We start from the raw sequence: 19870 nt of genomic DNA, 5'->3' as shown, positions 1-19870 counted from the left end.
TCTCTCCAGCCCCCTAAGCAAGCTTCATAAATGTTGTTATCCAGGCCTTGTGTTCTTCAGAATTAAATAGGGAAATAATAAAACAATGTTGTAAAAATTCCATACAGGAATATTCAGTAGAATTTCTTCTGAAGATGGAAACTTCCAGTGTGGTAACTATTAGGCACACATGGTTAAAAAATATTAATGGATTTAAATTGACATGTAAATACATGAGACTAGTGACTACATTTTTTCCTTTCCCTTTTTGTCTTTTATTTATCTTTCTCTTTGTAGTTTCATATTATGTTTTTAGTGGCTGTATTTTACATAGTGCAGATCAATACTTCCAATGTTTCTCTTCCTTATTAAAAAAAGCCAGATGTGGTAATATACAGCTGCAATTCCAGTACTAAAGAAATGAAGACAAGAGAATCAGAAGTTTAAGGGCAGCCTTAGCTACAATGCAATTTTGAGGCCAGCCTCGGCTACATGAAACTCTGTTTTAAAAAACAAATAACTTTAGGAAGATCAAGAATGTTAAGCATCATTAATCTAATAACAAATTTGTACCATTTTTTATTCTCCATCATCTTCTTTATACCTTTCATTAAAATAAAAGTTACTAAATCATCAAACTCATTTTCCTAATGTTTTAATGTAACAATTAGGCTAAATGGTACTCTGAGTGAAACTGATTTTATTTTCATTTCTGATAATGGACATACAGTTTATTAAGTTCCCGAGAGTTACTGACCGCATCTTGGGAAAACAGCAAACAGTAATTTGAATAGACAACTCATGATTACTGAACAGAGAAAAAAGGTAGAAGGCAATGAGCCAATAACTCTGAATCTGCCACAATATCCTACTTCCTTTATTCCTCCTTCTGCTTTACGTTCCCTTAAAATGGCCAGATTTGAAGCAGGGTGTAGAATATTGGCACTCCCAGTGACTAAGGCAGGAAGAAGATCAAGATTTTAAGGCCATCCTGGGCTACATAGTGAGTTGGAAGTCAGCCTGGGCTACATAAGACCAGACAAACAAAATGGTCAGATTTGAACACTTGAGACAAACCCTGAACCTATGATGATGACAAAGATGAGGAAGATAAGAATGACCCTGATGGGGTCTACAGAGGTGGCTCATGGTGCTCTTGCAGATGACCTGGGTTTGGTTCCCAGCACCCACATGGTGGTTCACAACCATCTGTAACTCTGGTTCCAGCAGATCTGAGTTCTTCTCACCTCCAAAAGCACTCGCAAATATTCATGTGGTGCACAAACATACATGCAGGCAAAACCACACAAAATAAAATGAATAAATCTTTTAAAAGAATGATCATGATATTAAAGGAGCTGCCAGAAATGAATTTCTAACCTCTGACAACCTCAAGTCCTTCTGGTCTCAGAGTAGCTGGCCTTCTGTTGGGTTACTGAGTTGTCAAAAATAATATGTATTGTCTTTACAACTAAGCAGAGGAAGGATGGGCTGGCAGAAGAGGAAATATGCTCACTGGCACAACAAAGGCTATAATATTCCCCTGCCTGAAAAAAGGTCGGGGACAGTGTTGTATGCCAAGAGTCACATAAATGGAAACTGTGCCCTATTTTCTCCACCAACTTAGACCCAAGAACATGTCTTAATATTTGAGAGATTAATCAAGGGACCATGACCTTCTCTGCCACTACTGTCTAAAGCAAACTGTCCTAAAGACACAGCAGACAAGATTTTAGATGTTTAACTTTCAATCTTCTGCTAAAACCTAAAAGAGGAAAAGTTTAGTAGCTGGATCAATATGACTAATTTTTTCCATTTTAGGCCTTAGACCACAAAGTACCAGAATTCATAGCAAGCCAGTCTGGATAGGATGTGGGCAAGCTTGTAGGAAGCCACACCCAGCAACCAGAAATTTCTTATGACTCAGGCCAATTTCTTTTAATAAGAAGACACCCAGTGCTAAAGGCAAGTAAGGGAACTTACAGTTAAGACAGGAGCAGTTTCAGAATCCTGGCCCTAAGCTAGATTAGCACCATCACTGGCAAGCATTTTCTTTTTTACCCATCTTTTAATTATATACGTACACAGTTATTGAGAAACCTAGATCTCGATGCAGGACAACATTCAAAAGTCTGTGTGAGGCTTTGTTTTTTTCTGATAGTGGAAATTTTTTCTTTAGTGCTATACGTAGCTACTTCATCTGCCCATACACGCAAAGGTACACACCATCCTTTCTCCTCATCTCAACTCATCGGGAAATATCTACAAACACTTTTGGTTCCTATAACTCAGGAGGAGTGCTGCGAATAGGATCGAGGCAGTAAACATGATCCCCCACAGCCCTCCACCCATGCCAGGGTGGAAAATTCCTGCAACACCATGACGTGGACAATAACTTGTGTCTCCAAGGGAGCCACAGGGCACTGAAAGAAGACCATCTGCTGCCTCATTTGATCTCACGTGTTTACAGCAGAGCACTTACAAACTGGTCAGCTAGATTAACTCTGGGATTTATGACTCCAGACGGAATATTTTGTTTGGATCATGAAGACAATGACCCACTTGTAAGACTTAATATGCAAATTCTATAAATGCAAGATCCACTGCAACAATTTGCAGTCTGTGCGTCAAACTTAGTCAAAAGAAACAATAAGATATCAGATTTCAAGACATTTCAAAGTTTTCATAGCTGTAGTCCACTTTCAGCATGACATCTTTGAGCATGCTAAAACAGGTCTAAAAGGACTTTCCAGATGTCTACTGTTTTTACAGTAATGTTCACAGATTTTTTTGTTTTGTTTTTGAGACAGGGTCTCTCTGTGTAGCCTTGGCTGTCCTGGCAATCACTCTGTAGACCAGGCTGGCCTCAAACTCACAGAGATACACCTGTGTCTGCTTCCTGAGTGCTAAGATTAAAGGCGTACACCATCACCCAGCATGTTCACAGTTATTAAAGTGTATAATCCCACATTGAAGTTTGTACAGGTGACTAGCAACCAACCTTTTCACTCTCCTAAAGGAGTGGTGTACTCACAGGCTCGGTTCCGGGTTCTGTAAGTGCAGGTGTAGAGACTGCAGGACCTCACTGGCAAAGACCTCGGAACCTGGATCCTTCTCCACAGCAATGTCCATGGAGATGCTTGCAGAATCCCTCTCAGGTGATTCATTACCGTCATCTTTACCTTGGAGTTGCCAGCAGTGGCCAAACACCTCAAGGGAGCCTAAAAACCTGGAGGCGGACAGAGGAAGGAAAGCTATATAGCACAGGGAGTGAAAAGCCCAGGGAAACCTCAGACAGGACAACACTGGGAGGGCTAGTTCACACCCTAATGTGGGGGTGGGGCAAATGAGAGTCAATAGTTTATTCACTCTTGTTTTTCAAACTGAGTGCCTTGGTGGCATGCAGGGTTCAGAGGACTGACTCATGAGTTTGGCCATTCCCTCAGAGTTGGCAAACACTAGAGGCCCAGAGAAAAGATTCTTCTTCATACACATGAAGACTATTTGTGGTACCTATGGTTTCTTAAAATTAAAAGAAAATTTATTTCCCCGAATCCTAATTAGTTACCCAGTATGGTATTTTCATGTAGGAAGAATTCGATGATTAATGTTCCTTCCAGGAAGCCTGAATTAAAAGAAAAAAAACCAACAACAACATTTGTTTCTGGCTTGCTTTTAAAAAACAACAGCAGATACATCCTGCCAAAACAGTTTTGGGTAGTTTTGAAATCTAAGTTTAAGCTGTGACTGTTGCCACTTTTTAGTGTAACACTGGCTCTGGAACACAGAAAAAAATGGACAGCGGTAAGTCTTAAATCTTTTCTCTACCACACACACTCACAGTGAGAGGCTCAGAGCACTGCTTCCCAAGGTATTCAAGACAGAGTCCTCAGACTGTGGTGACATCAACTTTGAACATTTCCCTTCCAGCAACCCCTCACCCCTACTCCACTATTGCTTCATTAACTTCTGCAGACTCCTGTTCCTGTAACAAGTGAACAGACAGGTTCTGAAAATTTTAAAAGGCACTAAAATAAACCACAAGAAAACTTGTTTAAAGCCCACTTTCAGCTGGGCGGTGGTGGGGCACGCCTTTAATCCCAGCACTCAGAAGCAGAGGCAGGCAGATGGAAGCCAGCTTGGTATACAGAGCTAGTTTCAGGCTAGAAAAATTACACAGAGAAACCCTGTCTCAAAAACCTAAAATAAATAAATAAATAAATAGATAGATAGATAAATAAATGCCATATTCATTCCTAAAGCCATTCTCCTGCCTTCTGTGCCTGGTTTATTCATGCTAACCGTTTATGTGACTGACTATAGACCTACTTCCTTAAAGGCTCCCTTGACACACTCAGCAGGTTAGCCTAACACCCTCTTCTTGGTGCTTGCCACAGCTGAATTAAGTAGATCAGAAATGCAGTTCACAATTCCATTCTACCCAGAACCTAAGCTCCATGGTGGGAGCAGTTGTGTCTGTCTTGGTCATGGCTGCATCTCTTAGGCGAAAAGCCTTAAGAAAAACATTGGTTTGGGAACTGGAGAGATGGCTCAGCACTTAACAGCACTGGTTGCTCTTCTGGAGAACCAGGGTTAAATTCCCAGAATTCATATGGTGGCTCATAACCGTCTGTAACTCCAGTTCTAGGGGATCCAAAGCCCTCTTTTTGGACTCCACAGATACTATATGCACATAGTGTACAGACATACATGCATGCAAAATACCTGTACACATAAATACCTGTACAAAGTCTTGCCTGATCTAAATAAGAAGCTAACAGATTATGATTCTAGTCTAGGCACTCGAGGGTGGGAATCCTCCCAACACCTTTTATTGCTGTCTCAACATTTATTACAATTTCCTTTGTTCCAGATACTATGTTGGATACTGTGATTTTTAAGGAGGGACAAATGTCATTGAAAAAATCCTGATACATGCTGTTCTGTTATGCTGCTAGAGGGAAAGGAGCCCATTTCATTTCTGTTGTTGTATATTTCAGCTTACATTTCCAGGCCATCACTGAGGGGAATCAGGGCAGGAACTCAAGCATGAGCTTGGAGCAGGTACCATGGAAGAATGCTGCCTGATGGCTTTGCTTGCCTCATGGCTTGCAATGGCTCAAGCTCAACTAGCTTCCATATATAGGCCAGGACTACCTGCCCAGGGAATGGTTCTGCCTGTAGTGGGCAGGGTCCTCTGGAATCAATTAAAAATCAAGACAATCCCTCTCAGATACAGACACAACTTGATAAAGATAACTGAGACTCACTTGTCAGGTGACCCTAGTCTGTGTCACATTGACAGTAAATGTTAACTAGAACAAATTTACATATAAACTTACATATTAGTTTCTTCCACTACTGCTGATTGAAGAAAAACAAGAAAATACGTCATTAGTATATGTTTGCGTTGAAGGAAATTGGAGTGAACAAATACATTTGTTAAAAGGAAATGGCTTTGTCACTTCTACTTCAAATGCAATCTATGCCAGGTTTGGTAGCTGGTGTGACATGCTAAACATCTGTTGGGTCCTGAGTACTTTGAAGATTGAAATATATTGATCAGTCAGTGTAGTGCTTCGTGCCTATGACCCTGACACTTTGGAAATGGAGGCAGGAGGATTAGAAGTTCAGAACCATCTGTGAGTTTGAAGCCAGCCTGGGCTACATGAGACCCTATCTCAAAAAGGGGTGTGGGGGAGCTCTAGATAGCTCAGTGGGAAAAGGTGCTTGCCATACAAGCCTGGGGACCTGGGTATGATCCTTGGAACCCATGGTGGAATGATAGATAGAACTGACTTCCAGAAAGTTGTAGAACTTGCCATCTCACTGACACAGGTGCACATGCATACCTATGCATAAAAATAAGAAGAATGAGCCGGGCAGTGTGGTGCACGCCTTTAATCCCAGCACTCGGGAGGCAGAGGCAGGCGGATCTCTGTGAGTTCGAGGCCGGGCTGGACTGACAGCCTCCAAAACAATACAGAAAAACCCTGTCTTGTAAAAAAAAAAAAAGAAGAATGTAAAACAATCTTGCTCAGAATGACTACCAAAGACCACCCTAACATCATCTACATGTCATAACTGAAACAGCATAGAGGAGTTTCTCATCTACTGTAAAGTAAAAGGCATTGTCTTATAGAAAGACAAGTGAATCACATATAGTACTGACAATAGGAAACTACGGAAACAGAAGGCAGACTGATGGTTGCTAGGGTGTGAGTGAAAAGGAAAAGAGCAACTGGCCCCTTACTAGGTAGGAGTTTGTTTTTGAGGTGATGGAATATTTTGGAACTAAACAGAGGTGACAGTTATACAAAACTGTGAACATTCTAAATGCTACTGCAATTTTCACTTAGAGAAGTTTCATTTTGTGTGACTTTTTACCTTAACGTTTGTATTTTATAAAACAAAGAACCAGGGAAAGATGCAGCAAACCGTTTCACAGGAAGGTCTTTACCACGTTATACTTTCTGCCTCTGATGGAAGAAATAGCTCTCAACAGTTTGGTCTTGACTGGTGAGCAAGGGCGGGCACAAAATAAAAGTTGGGAGATACTCCAGATGTATTTCACTACAGACTTGACCTCTTCTTCCAAAGAAGAGATTTAGATGAAAAGAAAAGGTAGAAATACACATGCAGAATACTGGTATCATAAGCCCCACCCACCCAGTGCCAAAGCAAGGAGGCAAAGGATGTGATCTCAGCCTCCTCTCCCTCTTCAAGCACACTGCTGCTATCCGGTGGCTAGGAGCTGGCTGCTTTCCTCTGTACTGCTGTCCTTGTTCTTGTTCCTTTTGAGCTAGAGGAAAGAAGGAAGGCTACGTGCAAGTAAAAGGAGAAAGACGTCACACCAGCAGTGACTGCGTGTCTAGAGATAAAAGGAGCAGTTACTTTCTATAGTTAGTCTCCAAGGGACAGTCAAGGGTTCCAGGCAGTTACACTGGTCTCTAACCTAGTTCCCAGCATGTAGTGTGCATTACTTTGTCAAATGCATACCCTGGAGCAGCAAAGCGTATCCATCACACAGGAGGAAAGACTGTTAAGATGTTTCTGAAGGCTGAAAGCCAACAAGAGTACACACTTCTATGACTCTACCTAGACCTTTTAGGCAAGTGATTTTTAAACTGCGTGTAAATTTGCTCAGAACGTGTTTGAAATTATCAAACCACATTTAAAATCAATTTTGTTTATAGTTTTGTATGTTTTTGAGAATACACATCTTTGGATAAAGCATGTATGCCACGCCAGACTCAATATTTAAACACAATCTTGTAAGAAACATGTGAGAAGAATATTTTGCTAGGGAAGTGAGGAGATAGCTCGACCAGTAAAGTGCTTGGTATGCAAGCATGAGGAACTGAGTTCGGATCTCCAGTACTCATGAGGCTAGCCTGGATTACCTAGTGAGACTCTTTCCAAAAAAGGGGGCATCAAAATAAATAAAAATATTTAACATACATAAAAACACAATTCAATACATGTATATATTATGACTGTGCCATTTTATATAAAAGACTTGAGCATCTACAGATTTGGTTTATAAGTAGATGATAAAATTAATCTCCATGGATATTGAGGGATGACTGTATAGTGAAAAATTCTATCTTAAAACCAGCTGTGTGGGTAGTGGTGGAGCAAGCCTTTAATTCCAGCACTTTAAAGGCAGAGGCAGGCAAGATCTCTGTGAGTTCGAGGCCAGCCTTGTCTAAAAAGCAAGTTCCAAGACATCCTGGGCTACACAGTGAAACCCTTGTCTCGAAAAGCAAAGGACAATAAACAAAAACCCAGCTATGTACCCAGCATTCTATTTCAACAATTGTCTATCCATTAATAATCATGTTTTAATTTTTATCCCACTTCCCCTCCTTAGGTCATTTTAAAGATGTGTTTTTTTTAGTGTGTGTGTGTGGGGGGGTGAGTGGGTGTGTACATACATGTAATACTCCAAGATGCAAGAAGAGGGTGTGATATACCCTGGAGCTGGAGTTACTTGCAGTTATGAGTCACCTGGTACTGATGCTGGGAACTGAACCTGGAGGTTCTGGATGAGCAGCGAGTGCTCTCAACCACTGAGCCTGCTCTCCAGCCCCTCTCCGAGTTATTTTAAAGTAAAGCTCAGAAATCATATTTTTATTTGCCCGTGATTGCATTTTCATAGGAAAATATCATTCTAACTCATAATTTCATCTCTATAAAAAGAATCACAGCTGGGCAGTGGTGGCACACACCTTTAATCCCAGAACTTGGGAGGCAAAGGCAGGTGGATCTCTGTGAATCTGAGGCCAGCCTGGTCTACACAGCGAGTTCCAGGACAGGCTCCAAAGCGACAGCAAAACCTTGTCTCAAAAAAAACAAAAAAAAAGTATCTAAATAGAATCATTTCTGGTGGTGTTTATTAGAGGCCATGAAAACTACCAGTTTTTCAAAATGTTAAAAATGACATAAAGCCCAATAATCCTATAGACCTAAATATCAACCTCAATATTAACCCTTAGGCCAAACATCTTAAACTTGGGTAAGAATTCAGATTAAGAAATTTATATTCTTACTTAAAGTCTGTGTTTAGCATACAACTATATAATGCATAACTGCACTTCAACAGAATAAAGGGATTATGTAAATTGAAGAACATGAGGTTAAGACCTTACTTGAACTCTTAAACTTAAGCCAAAATCCAGATACCAGAGAAGCAGGAAACACATTTGTTCAATAACACTGTGAGTTCAAACGGTGCATGCAATAAGAAACTGAAACTTTTTACATAAATGCTATAAAAGTTGGTATTGTTCAAAGACAAAATTCTATTCATTGTATCAATCCAAGAACTATGAATTTAGTGGTTTTTTATTACATTTTGTTTTTCACCCTCTGGCTATTTGCTTGTTGTGTATGCGTGTGTGTTATTTTTTGTTTATTTGTCTGCTTGGGACAGGGTCTCACTTTATAGCCCTGGCTGGCCTGGAACTGGCTATATACACCAGACTGATCTTGAACTCACAGTTATCTACCTACCTCTGCCTCCCAAGTGCTGGTATTAAAATCATGCAAACCACCTCTGGCTTCCCTTCCTTTCGGCTTTTTTTTTTTGAGACTAAATCTCACTATGTAGCCCAATCCAGCCTGGAACTCACTTTGTAGCCCAGGCTGGCCTTGAACCTGCAGGGAAGGAATCTTTTGCCTCTGTGTCTTCAGTGTTGGGATTCTAGGCATGCAGCACTACATCTAGCAGTTTCAGATAATTTTAAATGTCATTTTAAAAAGCCAATTACATCAAACAACTGCAACTACTCTGAATTTCCTATATAAAGCTGATTTGATACTAAAATGGAATTTAAAGCTATCAGGAGATGTAAGGAAAACTTGCTTAACTCTATGCTTTCTCTGAATTGAGTTCTATTCCCTCACTGAAGCAGGAGTGAACAGTTTAGCTGATGGACAGCAGTTTATTGGGGGGATTGAGCAAAGAATATGCCCTCTCCTCACTCCCCAAAGCTTGCAATCTATAAGGAAAAACAAATACTTTGGACTTTTCCTATCTTTAAAATTTTGAGATTAAAACACGCATAATTGCCATTTTAACCAATGTTAAATCTACAAATTCATAACATTCATAAAGTTATGTTACCATCACCTCTATCTGTGTGCAAACCTTTTTCGTCATCCCTCTCCAGTGTAAGCTCTCTATTTATTAATACCTCCTCCCCACCCCTTGCTAACCTCTAGTCTACTGTGAGTCCCTATGTATCTGTCTATCCTAGGTACCCCCATATAAATGGGGTTCTCCTTTTGTGGCTGACTTACTTCATACTATAATTAAAACTGGGTGTGATGATAGCCGCAGTGCAGTGCAATGAGGACACTAGAGGCACAGAGAAGGACAAGGGAAACCAGGCAACGTGATGACATGAGGAGTGAGCCGGTACCAAAGCCAGAGAGGACAACTGTGGCTGAAATGGGTGAAACTTAGCTTTATCCCATGAACATGACCGTGTGTGTAGTTGTGTGTGTGGGGGGGGAGTATGGGCATATGGTAAAGGTCCCACAGACAAAAAAAAACTCCTTTCTTATTTACAGGGTAAGTGGTATGAGAGACTTAGTAACTTTCAGGAAGATAATACCAGGTACAGTGTGTACTCAACCCAAGGAGAATGCCAGCTCAGTCTTCAAATGGAAGGTTGTGATAAGACAAGGCCAAGGGTCTGCCTGTTGGGCACAAACTGTACAAACAGGTGGATGTGCACACACATAGCCAGAGCGCGAGGTCCTACACAAGCACTCTCGGGGGGCATGGTTCCCCGAGAAACATCTCTTATGACTGCATTTCTCACATGGCCATCAGGAAATCCCTGAGGTGAGGCTGAGCTGTTTGGCAAGCTGAGAATCAACACAGATGAATGCCACACGCTCAACAATCACCCTGTCACATAACAACATCTAGGCTGATAATCCCTAACACCTGGCCCAGAAGAAGCACTTCTATGCATCCCAAGACTGGCTTTTTAGGCCTGGGGGGTCAGAAAGGCTATAGAGGACCTGATGTCACCCTTACTCTGTCATGCTCCAGAAGGGCCTGTAGTGATGTGGAAATCTGAACCTCTGTTGCTTACCTCATTGTAGGTTACCCTGGCTCTTCAGACTTTCTTTAGTGTCACATGAACAAAACACAGCAACACCAGGGGACAGACGATGTGGCTTGGTTGGTACTGTGCTTGCCTAAAATGTATGAAGCCCTGTGCTTGATCCCCAGTACCCCAAAAAGCAGGCAGGGTGACTCAAGCCTGTAGTCCTAGTATTCACAACTCAGGAGGGAGAGGCAGAAGGACAAGAACTTTAAGGTTGGCCGCACAGGGAGTTCAAATCAAGCCTGGCTTTTGAAAAGACCATATTTTAAAAAAAATCCAAATATCTGTTTTGAAATCAGGTGAAGAGATTTCTGACCCTGCTTCCCACTATCCCAAGCCTTCTATTAGTACCTTAATTGCATTGCCCCAGCAAATACCAGGGCATGTAGTGGAAGGCAGGGCTGGATGAGGTTCTGAGATTCATGTGGGAGAATTCATGTTTCCAAGAGCCTAGAAGCATTTTGGATGTAATTCCGTGTAATGGATGCTTTCTGGTAGGTCTAGCTGAAGAGCACGGGATGGGGAACAGCAGGCAGAGTAGACCCGCACAAGTCAAGGAGGTGATTATGTCAATCACCCTTCATTCCTTTTCAGTTTCTTTGTTTGTTGTTTCTTTTTCAAGATGGGGTTTCTCTGTAGCTTTGGAACCTGCCCTGGAACTCACTCTGTAGACCAGGCTGGTCTCGAACTCACAGAGATCTGCCTGTCTCTGCCTCCTGTGTGCTAAGATTAAAGGCATGCACCACTACCACCACCTGGCCTTCATTTTTAGATAACAACTGAACCCCTGTTGAAGGCCAGGCACTCTTCTAAGCTCGGGGAACTAAGCAAAAATAGATAGTAGATAAGTAGTGTGGTAAGTCAGTTGTAGAGGAGATTCAAGTATGTTCAATGCTATATAGATCAGGAAACAGTGAATCTGGAGTGCCACTAGGGTGGGAGAGTTAGATGTGGCCTCATTGACAAGATGCTATTTGAGCTAAGGACTGCAAAGGGTAGATAATCTGTTAAATAGCTATCTAAATAAAAGACATTCTAGGTAAGGCAAAATATTTGTGCAAAAACCTGAAGTAGAACATAACTGACATATTAAAGGGGGTAGTTACGAGGCTAAGATGGCCAAAGTAAAGTGACCAGGATAAAAACAGAAGATGAGATCCAAGTCAATGGATGTTGCATACTGTAGACATCTATACCATAATAATGTTTCTTTCTCTAAATCAAGGTTTCTCAACCTTGGCATGTTAACTAGAAGACTCTTGGTTTCAAGAGGCTGTCCTGTGCATTGTAGGGTATTTATCAGCATCCCTACTATCTAGGTTCCAGTAAAAGCTAATAGCACCTACACTAGAGCTGGAAAAACAAAAAGGTCTCTAAACAGTGTTAGATGTTGCCTGGTGGAAAAGGTTGTCCCAGGTTGAGAACAGTGTTCTCCGTGAAATGAGGGCAAAAATGGGGATTTTTGAGTAAAGGAGTAGCAATCTGATTTTTATTTATGTAAGATCACTCAGTGTTAACTATTTTAAAAATCCCTTGGAGTTGGGTGTGGTACATATCTATAATCCCAGAAGTTGGGAAGTTGAGGCAGAAGGATCATGATGAGTTTGTCCTCAGTCTGGGCTACCTAGCAAATGCCAGGCCAGTCAGAGCTAAAATAAACAAAACTTCAAACAAACCACAGCAACAAAATGGCCCTGAAAGGTCTGAGAATGTAGCTCAGCAGCAGAATGCCATTTTGATATTTTAAAAAGGTGGCAGGGTTTATGATGAATGAATAGAAGAAGGCATCGTGATTGCACAGCAGGTAGAATAAGACGACACAGAAACAAACCCTGACACGAGGAAAAGGGAAACATGGTGGTCTCGCCATCTACTGTACTTGACTGGAGACTCCAATGGGAGAGCCAAGAGGAAAGATCCGGGATAGTGAGCAATGCTGTTCTGTGTGCAGGAGTGGGTACAAAGCTAGACAAAAAGGAAAATCAGCTCCCTCCAAGAGTTACAGATACAGAAAGGGACAATTAAGGTATAGCCGACCACAAAGGAACAATAAGTCCAGAAAGAAATTGAACATGGATGGTCAGGGGTGAAGAGAGCTCCAAGAAAATCTGAATAATTAGAAACCTACCTAATTAATGCTAGACGACTACAGAATCTATAACAAAACTTGAGTTTCTTTTTAATTTACTACCCCCATTTTCTTTTTTTTTTTCTTAAGGTTCAGACACCCACAGCTAAACACTGAACTGAACTCAAGGAACCTAATGACAGAGGGAGGACTGATGAGCAAAGGGGTTAAAACTGGGCTGGTTTAACCCCCAGAAACAGCTGACCTGACAAGGGTTAACTCTTGAACCCCAGACTGATGCCTGGGAATCCAGCATGGGACTGATCAAGACCCCCTGAATATGGGTGTCAGTGAGGAGGCCTAGGTAATCTATTGGGCCTTAGATAGTAGATCAGTATTTATCCCTGGCATACAAATGGACTTTGGGTGACCATCCCACAATGAGAAATGCACTCTCACCATGGACTCTTGGGGGAGTGTCTAGGCCCTGTCCTGGATGAAATGACAGACTATGGACACCCCCATGGATGGCCTTACCCTCCTTGGGGAAGGAAGGGGGTATTGGGGGGCTGGTGGGAGGACATGAGAGGAGGGGAGGGAAAGGGAGAGGGACGTGGGATTGACAGGTGAAGCAACCTTGTTTCTAATTTAAATTTAAAAATTTTTAAAATTAAAAAAAGATTTATTTATTACATATACAGTGTTCTACCTACATGCCAGTAGAGGGCACCAGATTGAATTGTAGATGGTTGTGAGCCACCATGTGGTTGCAGGGATTTGAACTCAGGACCCCTGGAAAAGCAGTCAATGCTCTTAACCTCTGAGCCATCTCTCCAGATCAATACTTGAGTTTTTTAATGTTCAGGTCTAGGGTCGATCCTTTCTGTTAAACTGGAAGTAACAATTTCTTAAGAGTTGCTTATTTATAACTTAATGAACTCACATTGTCCAGCCTTGTTAAACAATAAATGACTTTAACTCTCAAACATACCACATCTCAATGTTCTACTACTACATATTATCGCATTTCATGAAAAATTTACCTGTTTACATTTGCTCATATAGATGCATCAATGTGCCACAGGGAAGCTAAACTTTCTACATATGTACCCTTTGCTATCACAAATTCGATATGTAGATCCTTGGACTTTTATTGACATGTCTGCTGTTTTACAGACTTAGAAATGTTAGGAGAAGATGTAAAAAGCTATTAGAGAATCATTCATAAATTGTGCAGTTACTGTGATAAGTAGTTTGAACTCTGCTTGATTAAACTTTCTACAAAAGAGATAGCAGAAAGAAAATGTACTCTGAATAAAGGTTACAATCACACAGAAAGAAATGGTTTGTTTCTCATCAGACTGACTCTTGATTTCAAAAGGAAGCAGGTCTTTTGCAACTCCTCAAATCTGAATTAGAGATTATCTTGCCAAATCTCGACAGAGAAAGCTTAGCTTCCTCCCCTCACCCCCTTCTTCCCTGGGAGGATGACTCCCATATGAGAATGGTACCCTTGCTGCTTTGGCCTTCAAGGAATTCTAGCCCGATTTTAAAGGTTGTGAATTAAGGGGGAAACTCCTAAAAAGTATACTTCCAATATATCTGTGACCAAATACCCCCTACTCTGAGCAATAGGCAGGGCCTGCTAAGGGATTCGTGGCAGTTTCACTCACAAGAAAAACAGGGGTTACTCCATAATCCAGCCCAGCTCTTAAACAGCAGCACGTACAGAAGACACCAGAGTATCAACAAAGGGAGACTAGGAAGCAGAAAGCAAAATGGTTTTCCATGGCTGAGAAGACACAAGTGTTTTCTGAACTAAGGTGTGCCCAGTAGCTCCTAATGTTTCTCAGTCCTTCTCAGGGGAAGTACATGGAAAGGGTGGACACTGACATAGATATTAACAAGCTGCCACAAGCTTTCTCAGGACAGAAATACTTAATTAACAAGGAATGTTGCAGAGAATGGCAGCCACCAGCCATTCTTCATTTTGGAGGTACCTCTCCTCTAGGTCTTGGGCAGGGCGCAAAAAAAGTTAAGGCCAGGAGTAATTTCAGAGGGAAAATTTTTGAGTTTTTTCAAGCACAGCTGGGACAGTACTCCACAGCGTAGGGATGGCTGTGAGCCTGGCCCCGGCTCCTTGCTTAATGGGGGTGAGGGATGAAGAAGAAACATCACACCAAAGTCTTGACTTAACTGCACCTCAGTTTCTGAGAGAAGCCTCAGAATTGGTAGCTTTTGTCCTCGTTTCCAGCTGTTTCTTAACAGGTTGGACTTTCTTATTTAGATTCAACCAACTCTGGCGACATGCCCTCTGAAGGGGCTGCTCCTCCCTCACAAAGTCTGTCAACTGCAAAAGAACTATGAGTCTGGTGACTCTTAATAGTGGAGACAGGGGGACTGAAGCAGAGATGACAACGCCCAATCAGGCCCGCGGGAACTTAAGCAAGACTCGGAGAATCAACAGCTGTCACTGCCCAGAGCCCCGGATCGTTGCCGTGGAGGGTCGTGGGAAGGGTTGTGGCCCCCTCTGGGTCTGTGCATCCTCCCTGAGGCTCCCACTCCATTCGGCTGCCCATTCTTACCTGGACGATTCTCCTACAGCACTTAACAAGTGCCACTCGCAAGTTAGTTTCCCAGGACCTGCTACTGGGGAGTGTCCATCGAAGCCTCGCCCTCTGGCGGCCGTGCCACGCCCCCAGTCCTCCCAGCACTGCAAAAACCTCAGAGACCGCCCTAGTCACGCCCCATTAGACCTGGAGCGCCTCTGCTCTCCGCCCTGACACACCCCTCTGACATAAGCCACGCCCCTAAGACGGAGTCACGCCTCTGAGTTCCTCATGCACCCCACCCCTGCCTCCCTCTTTTTGCCGGCCGCAGGCAACGTTTTTTGGGATAAAAGGAATAGTTCTTGGATAACATCAGACTGCTGGCCTAAAATCCTCTAAGTCTAAAAAGTGGCTTTCCTCAAGTGTCATCCATCTCTGAATATCATGATTTTGACATGCTAAGGTCGAAACGTTGGACGTGTTTTTTCCCGCTATCTTTCAGCTCAATGTATCCAAGTTTCTAAACATCCTGTGAACTTGAACTGTGAGTTCATGTTCCTTTCAACGAGTTTTCATATCCTTTAAACCGGAACTGTGAAACTGTGCTTCTAGCCTTCTGGCCTTATCTGACTTTAAATGCAAGGCAGAAGTACCAAATAAGCAGGCTCCTCTAATTCCTGTAGTCTCTTACAGATGATTTTTCTTAGGCAACCAGTGTCCTCTTGCTATGAAGGGGCTGAGGGTCTTGACATTAATCTAACTGAAATTGGTTGTGAAAGTACACACCCAGTTATCTTTCCTCCTTCCAGTCCAAGAAGTTACAACCAGCTTGCTGCCCTTGCATTTACATCCCTGACTCAAATCGTATTTACGGTGTGGATGCTCCTCTGGCAAATAAGACAAACCTCAAGGTTCGTATAGTTTGATGTTGCCCCAGCTCCAGCTGAGATGTGACCACCCAAAGATATAAAATTCAAAAGGGAAGATGTAGCAAGAAGAGGATAGGTGAATAGGATTTAATAGTCACTAGTCACCTCCCTCTTCTTTACCATGGATGAACATTTCTTTCCTTAAAGTTTTTTTAAGATTAAAAATTTCGTTTTCATGAGTGTGAATGCTTTGTCTGAATGAACATATGACCACCACATGCATGCCTACTTCCCATAGAGGTCAGAAGAAAGCATTGGGTCCTCTGCAGATGGAATTATGGGTGGTTGTGAGCTGCCATGTGGGTGCTGGGAACCAAACCCCGGTCTTCTGCAAGACCACAAAGTAATCTTAACTTCTGAGCCGTCTCTGCCTCTGCCTCCTGAGTGCTGGGATTAAAGGCGTGTGCTGCCACTGCTGAGCTTATAATTACTTCTTAAAGCAACTGTCTTTGTTTACAAATGAGTAGTAGGCGATAAAACCCAACATATCCTAGTGCTTACTGTTCATAGTACAAGCATGTATGTATCTCAAATCACATTTTAGGTAGTTTAACATGATGTGACTAGACAGTAACAAGCTTTAAATTTAACAGGTCTTCACAATTCCATTAGCAGGAATATTATTGGGTGGCAAACAGATTTTTTTTAAATTTCTTTTTTAAAGATTTATTTATCTATCTGCATGTATGCCTTTATTCTGAAGAGTGCATCAAATTCCACTACAGATGGTTATAAGCCACTCTGTGGTTGCCAGGAATTGAACTCAGGACCTCTAGAAAAATATCTGGTGCTCTTAAACTTCTGAGTCACCTCTCCAGCCTACAGAAAGACATATTATAGCAGTTCATGCAACAAATGCCCTGTAAATCTTTAGTGAGTACCTACCTTTTCAAATGCACGCAAAAACACAATTCCTGCCCTCATAACTGTGTGATTTGCTGGATGGCTGTACTTCTTCATACCGTAATAATAAAGGCATTATGATTTCATATCGGTTCTTTCTTGCCTCCTATTTCATTTCTGGCTTGAAGATGGGAACAGTTAAACTGTTGTACTTGAAAGAACATATCACAACAGAACATTTGATTAACCTTATTCTGGCCCTGAGAACCCTGCCTCATTTGTAACATGTTTCAATTGCAATTGTGTAAGAGAAAGAACTGAAGAACATAATGGGGGATTGTGTGTGAGAGTGGGAAACTGAGAAAGAGTGGATAATGAGAAAAGAGTGAGAACAAAGAATTTTATGAGTAAATGAGGACCTATGGGAGAAAAAAATAAATGGGTAATAAAAAGAAAGTGAAGCCTGGTGTGATGGCATACATCTTTAATTCCAGCAGAAGCGCATAAGTCTCTGCAAATTCGAGGTCAGCCTGGTCTATATAGTGAATTTCAGTCTAAGTGAGGGCTACACAGTGAGACCTTGTCTCCCAAAAAGGGTGGGGAGTGTGGCAGGTAATGGGAAACTGTGAGAGAGAGCGGACAGTAGTGAGAGAGACAGAAGCCTTTTTCTGGGAAGAAGAGAAGATCATGGGAAGAACAAAGAACTGTAATAGAGGCAAATTTCTTTTGCGACATTTCACATGTAATGGTTATAACTTCATTAACTTGGCTGAAACATGGTAACCAGATATTTGGTCAAAAACTATTCTGGGGGCTGGAGAGATGGCTCATCCGTTAAGAGTACTTTCCACTCTTACAGAGAACTCGGGTTTGGTTATTAGCACCCACGTGGTGGTTCACAACCATATGTAACTCCAATTCCAGGAGAGCCAATGCTCTCTTCTGGCTTCCTCAAGCACTAGGCACAAACACGGTGCACAGACATACATGCAGGCAAACATCCATACATGTATAAAGATAAAATAAATTAAAATTAGAAAACAATGTAGTCAATAACAAGATTAAAAAGTAAATTCAGGCTTCTGAACACCAAGGGAAAAATTATTAAAATTGGACTGGTGTGTTGACTCTACATCCGCGGTACTCCTACCAAGAGAGTTATGACAAGTTTAAGATTTCTCCCAGTGTTCATAAAATGAAAGCCACAGCTTGGTTTCTTTGTATGGTTCCTTTTCATTGTCAACTTGACTGAATTTAAAATCACTTAGAAGATAGTAAAGCACACCGGTGGAGGTGTCCAAGAGTATGTTTCCAGAGAAGCTTGGGTAGACCCACCCTGAATACACACAGCACTGTACCAAGAGCAGGTGATTCACACTGGATAAAATGAGCAAGCCAAGCACCAGTGGTCTAGTTAGTTTTAACTGTCAATTTGATAGAGCCTGGACTCACCTAAGGAAGTCTTGGTTAAGGGATTGCCCAGATCATGTTGGCCTGTGAATATGTGTTATGCGATATTTTGATCACACTCTGACACTCCCGAGACTGCCAATAAGGGTTACCTTGAATCAGAGGGGCAGAGCTAGCTACTAGCTGACCAGAATTAGCCATAGAGGTTTTGGAGGACCAAAGACACATAGAGTGACACAGGGAGTAGTAGAGAGGGCCTTAAGAAAGATACCCAGGCCCTTTTGGATTGAGGAAGGTCAGAGAGACAGGGGGGGGGAATGGTGTCACTGGTCACTTTTCTGCTCCTTCTCTGATCAATCATCCCGATATCTGACTCCCGGGTTTTATTTAATAATAGAACAATATAAATAATTGTTTGAAATATGTCTAGGAGGAACTTTCTTGATTGTTATTTTATGTAGGGCCAAGCCTACTATGGGCTGCACCACTTCCTAGACAGAAAGCCAGCTAAGCATGCATCTGCAACTGAGCTAGCAAACAATGTTCTTCCATGGGTTCTACTGTACTTCCTTGGCTGTGAATTAGTTCCTTGGTTGAAGGTAACGCTGTATGGAATATCGAGTAAACCTCACTTCAAGTTCCTGCTTGAATTCCTTCAATGATGAACTGTGACCTGTGAGTATAAACCAAATCAGTTCTTTCCCCTTCTAAGTTGCTTTTGGTCAGTGTGTTTTACCACAGCAACAGAGAAGAAATTGGAACAAATGGAACTCCTCATCTGTCTGTTTCTTGGCTACCATGTCATGAAGTGTTTGCTTTGCCACACCCTTCCTGCCATGATGGATTAAACCCTCTGAAACTGGGGGTGAAAATAAATCTTTTTTCTCTTAAGCTGTTTCAAAGACAGTAAAAGTACCCAATACAATTTTTTTAGTTGATTTTGGGAAGTATGTGCTTCTTAATGTTTAGTTCAAAGAAAAACTCAAACTCTAATGAGGATATTGTTTTTTTGTTTTTGTTTTTTAATTTTTTATTTAAATTAGAAACATGAATGCTTCACATGTCAATTCCAGCTTCCTCTCCCACCCCTCCTCCCTTGATCTTCCACAAGCACCCCTAGCCCCCCACCAAATCCCCACATCATTCCCCAGGGAGGGTGAGGCCCTCCTTGGGGGGATCTCCAAAATCTGTCATTTCATCCAGGGCAGAACCTAGACCCTTCCCCATGTGTCCAGGCTGAGAGAGCATCCCTCTATTCGGAATGGGCTCCCAAAGATCATTCGTAAACTAAGGCCCCAGTGATTTCTGTGGCCTCCTCATTGAGACTACATTCATGGAGTCTGGATCTGTACCCTGTTGGCCTCTCAGGCATCAGTCTGGGATTCAAGAGCTCCCTCTTATCTGGTCAGCAGTTTCTGTGGGTTTCACCATCATGGTCTTGACCCCTTTGCTCATCACTCCTCCATC

General features: G+C 42.0%; 1 protein-coding gene across 2 annotated transcripts in view; it reads right to left on the bottom strand.

The window, feature by feature from the left end:
* The window catches only part of Ca5b (carbonic anhydrase 5B), a 53461-nt gene extending 38071 nt beyond the window's left edge, over positions 1-15390 (bottom strand). For both annotated transcript variants that reach the window (XM_005074212.4, XM_040744081.1), the window contains exons 1-2: positions 15258-15390; positions 3014-3208 (exon numbers count right to left, since the gene is read on the bottom strand). In XM_005074212.4, the coding sequence (XP_005074269.1) occupies positions 3014-3155 (142 nt within the window). In that variant the 5' untranslated portion in view covers positions 3156-3208; positions 15258-15390. The remainder of the gene's footprint in view (positions 1-3013; positions 3209-15257) is intronic.
* Between the last annotated feature and the right edge of the window lie 4480 nt (positions 15391-19870).

Source organism: Mesocricetus auratus, unplaced genomic scaffold (assembly GCF_017639785.1).
Source record: "Mesocricetus auratus isolate SY011 unplaced genomic scaffold, BCM_Maur_2.0 Super-Scaffold_100003, whole genome shotgun sequence".
Lineage (NCBI taxonomy): Eukaryota > Metazoa > Chordata > Mammalia > Rodentia > Cricetidae > Mesocricetus > Mesocricetus auratus.
Note: the sequence above shows the minus strand (reverse complement) of the source record. Positions and strands in the feature narration are given on the sequence as shown.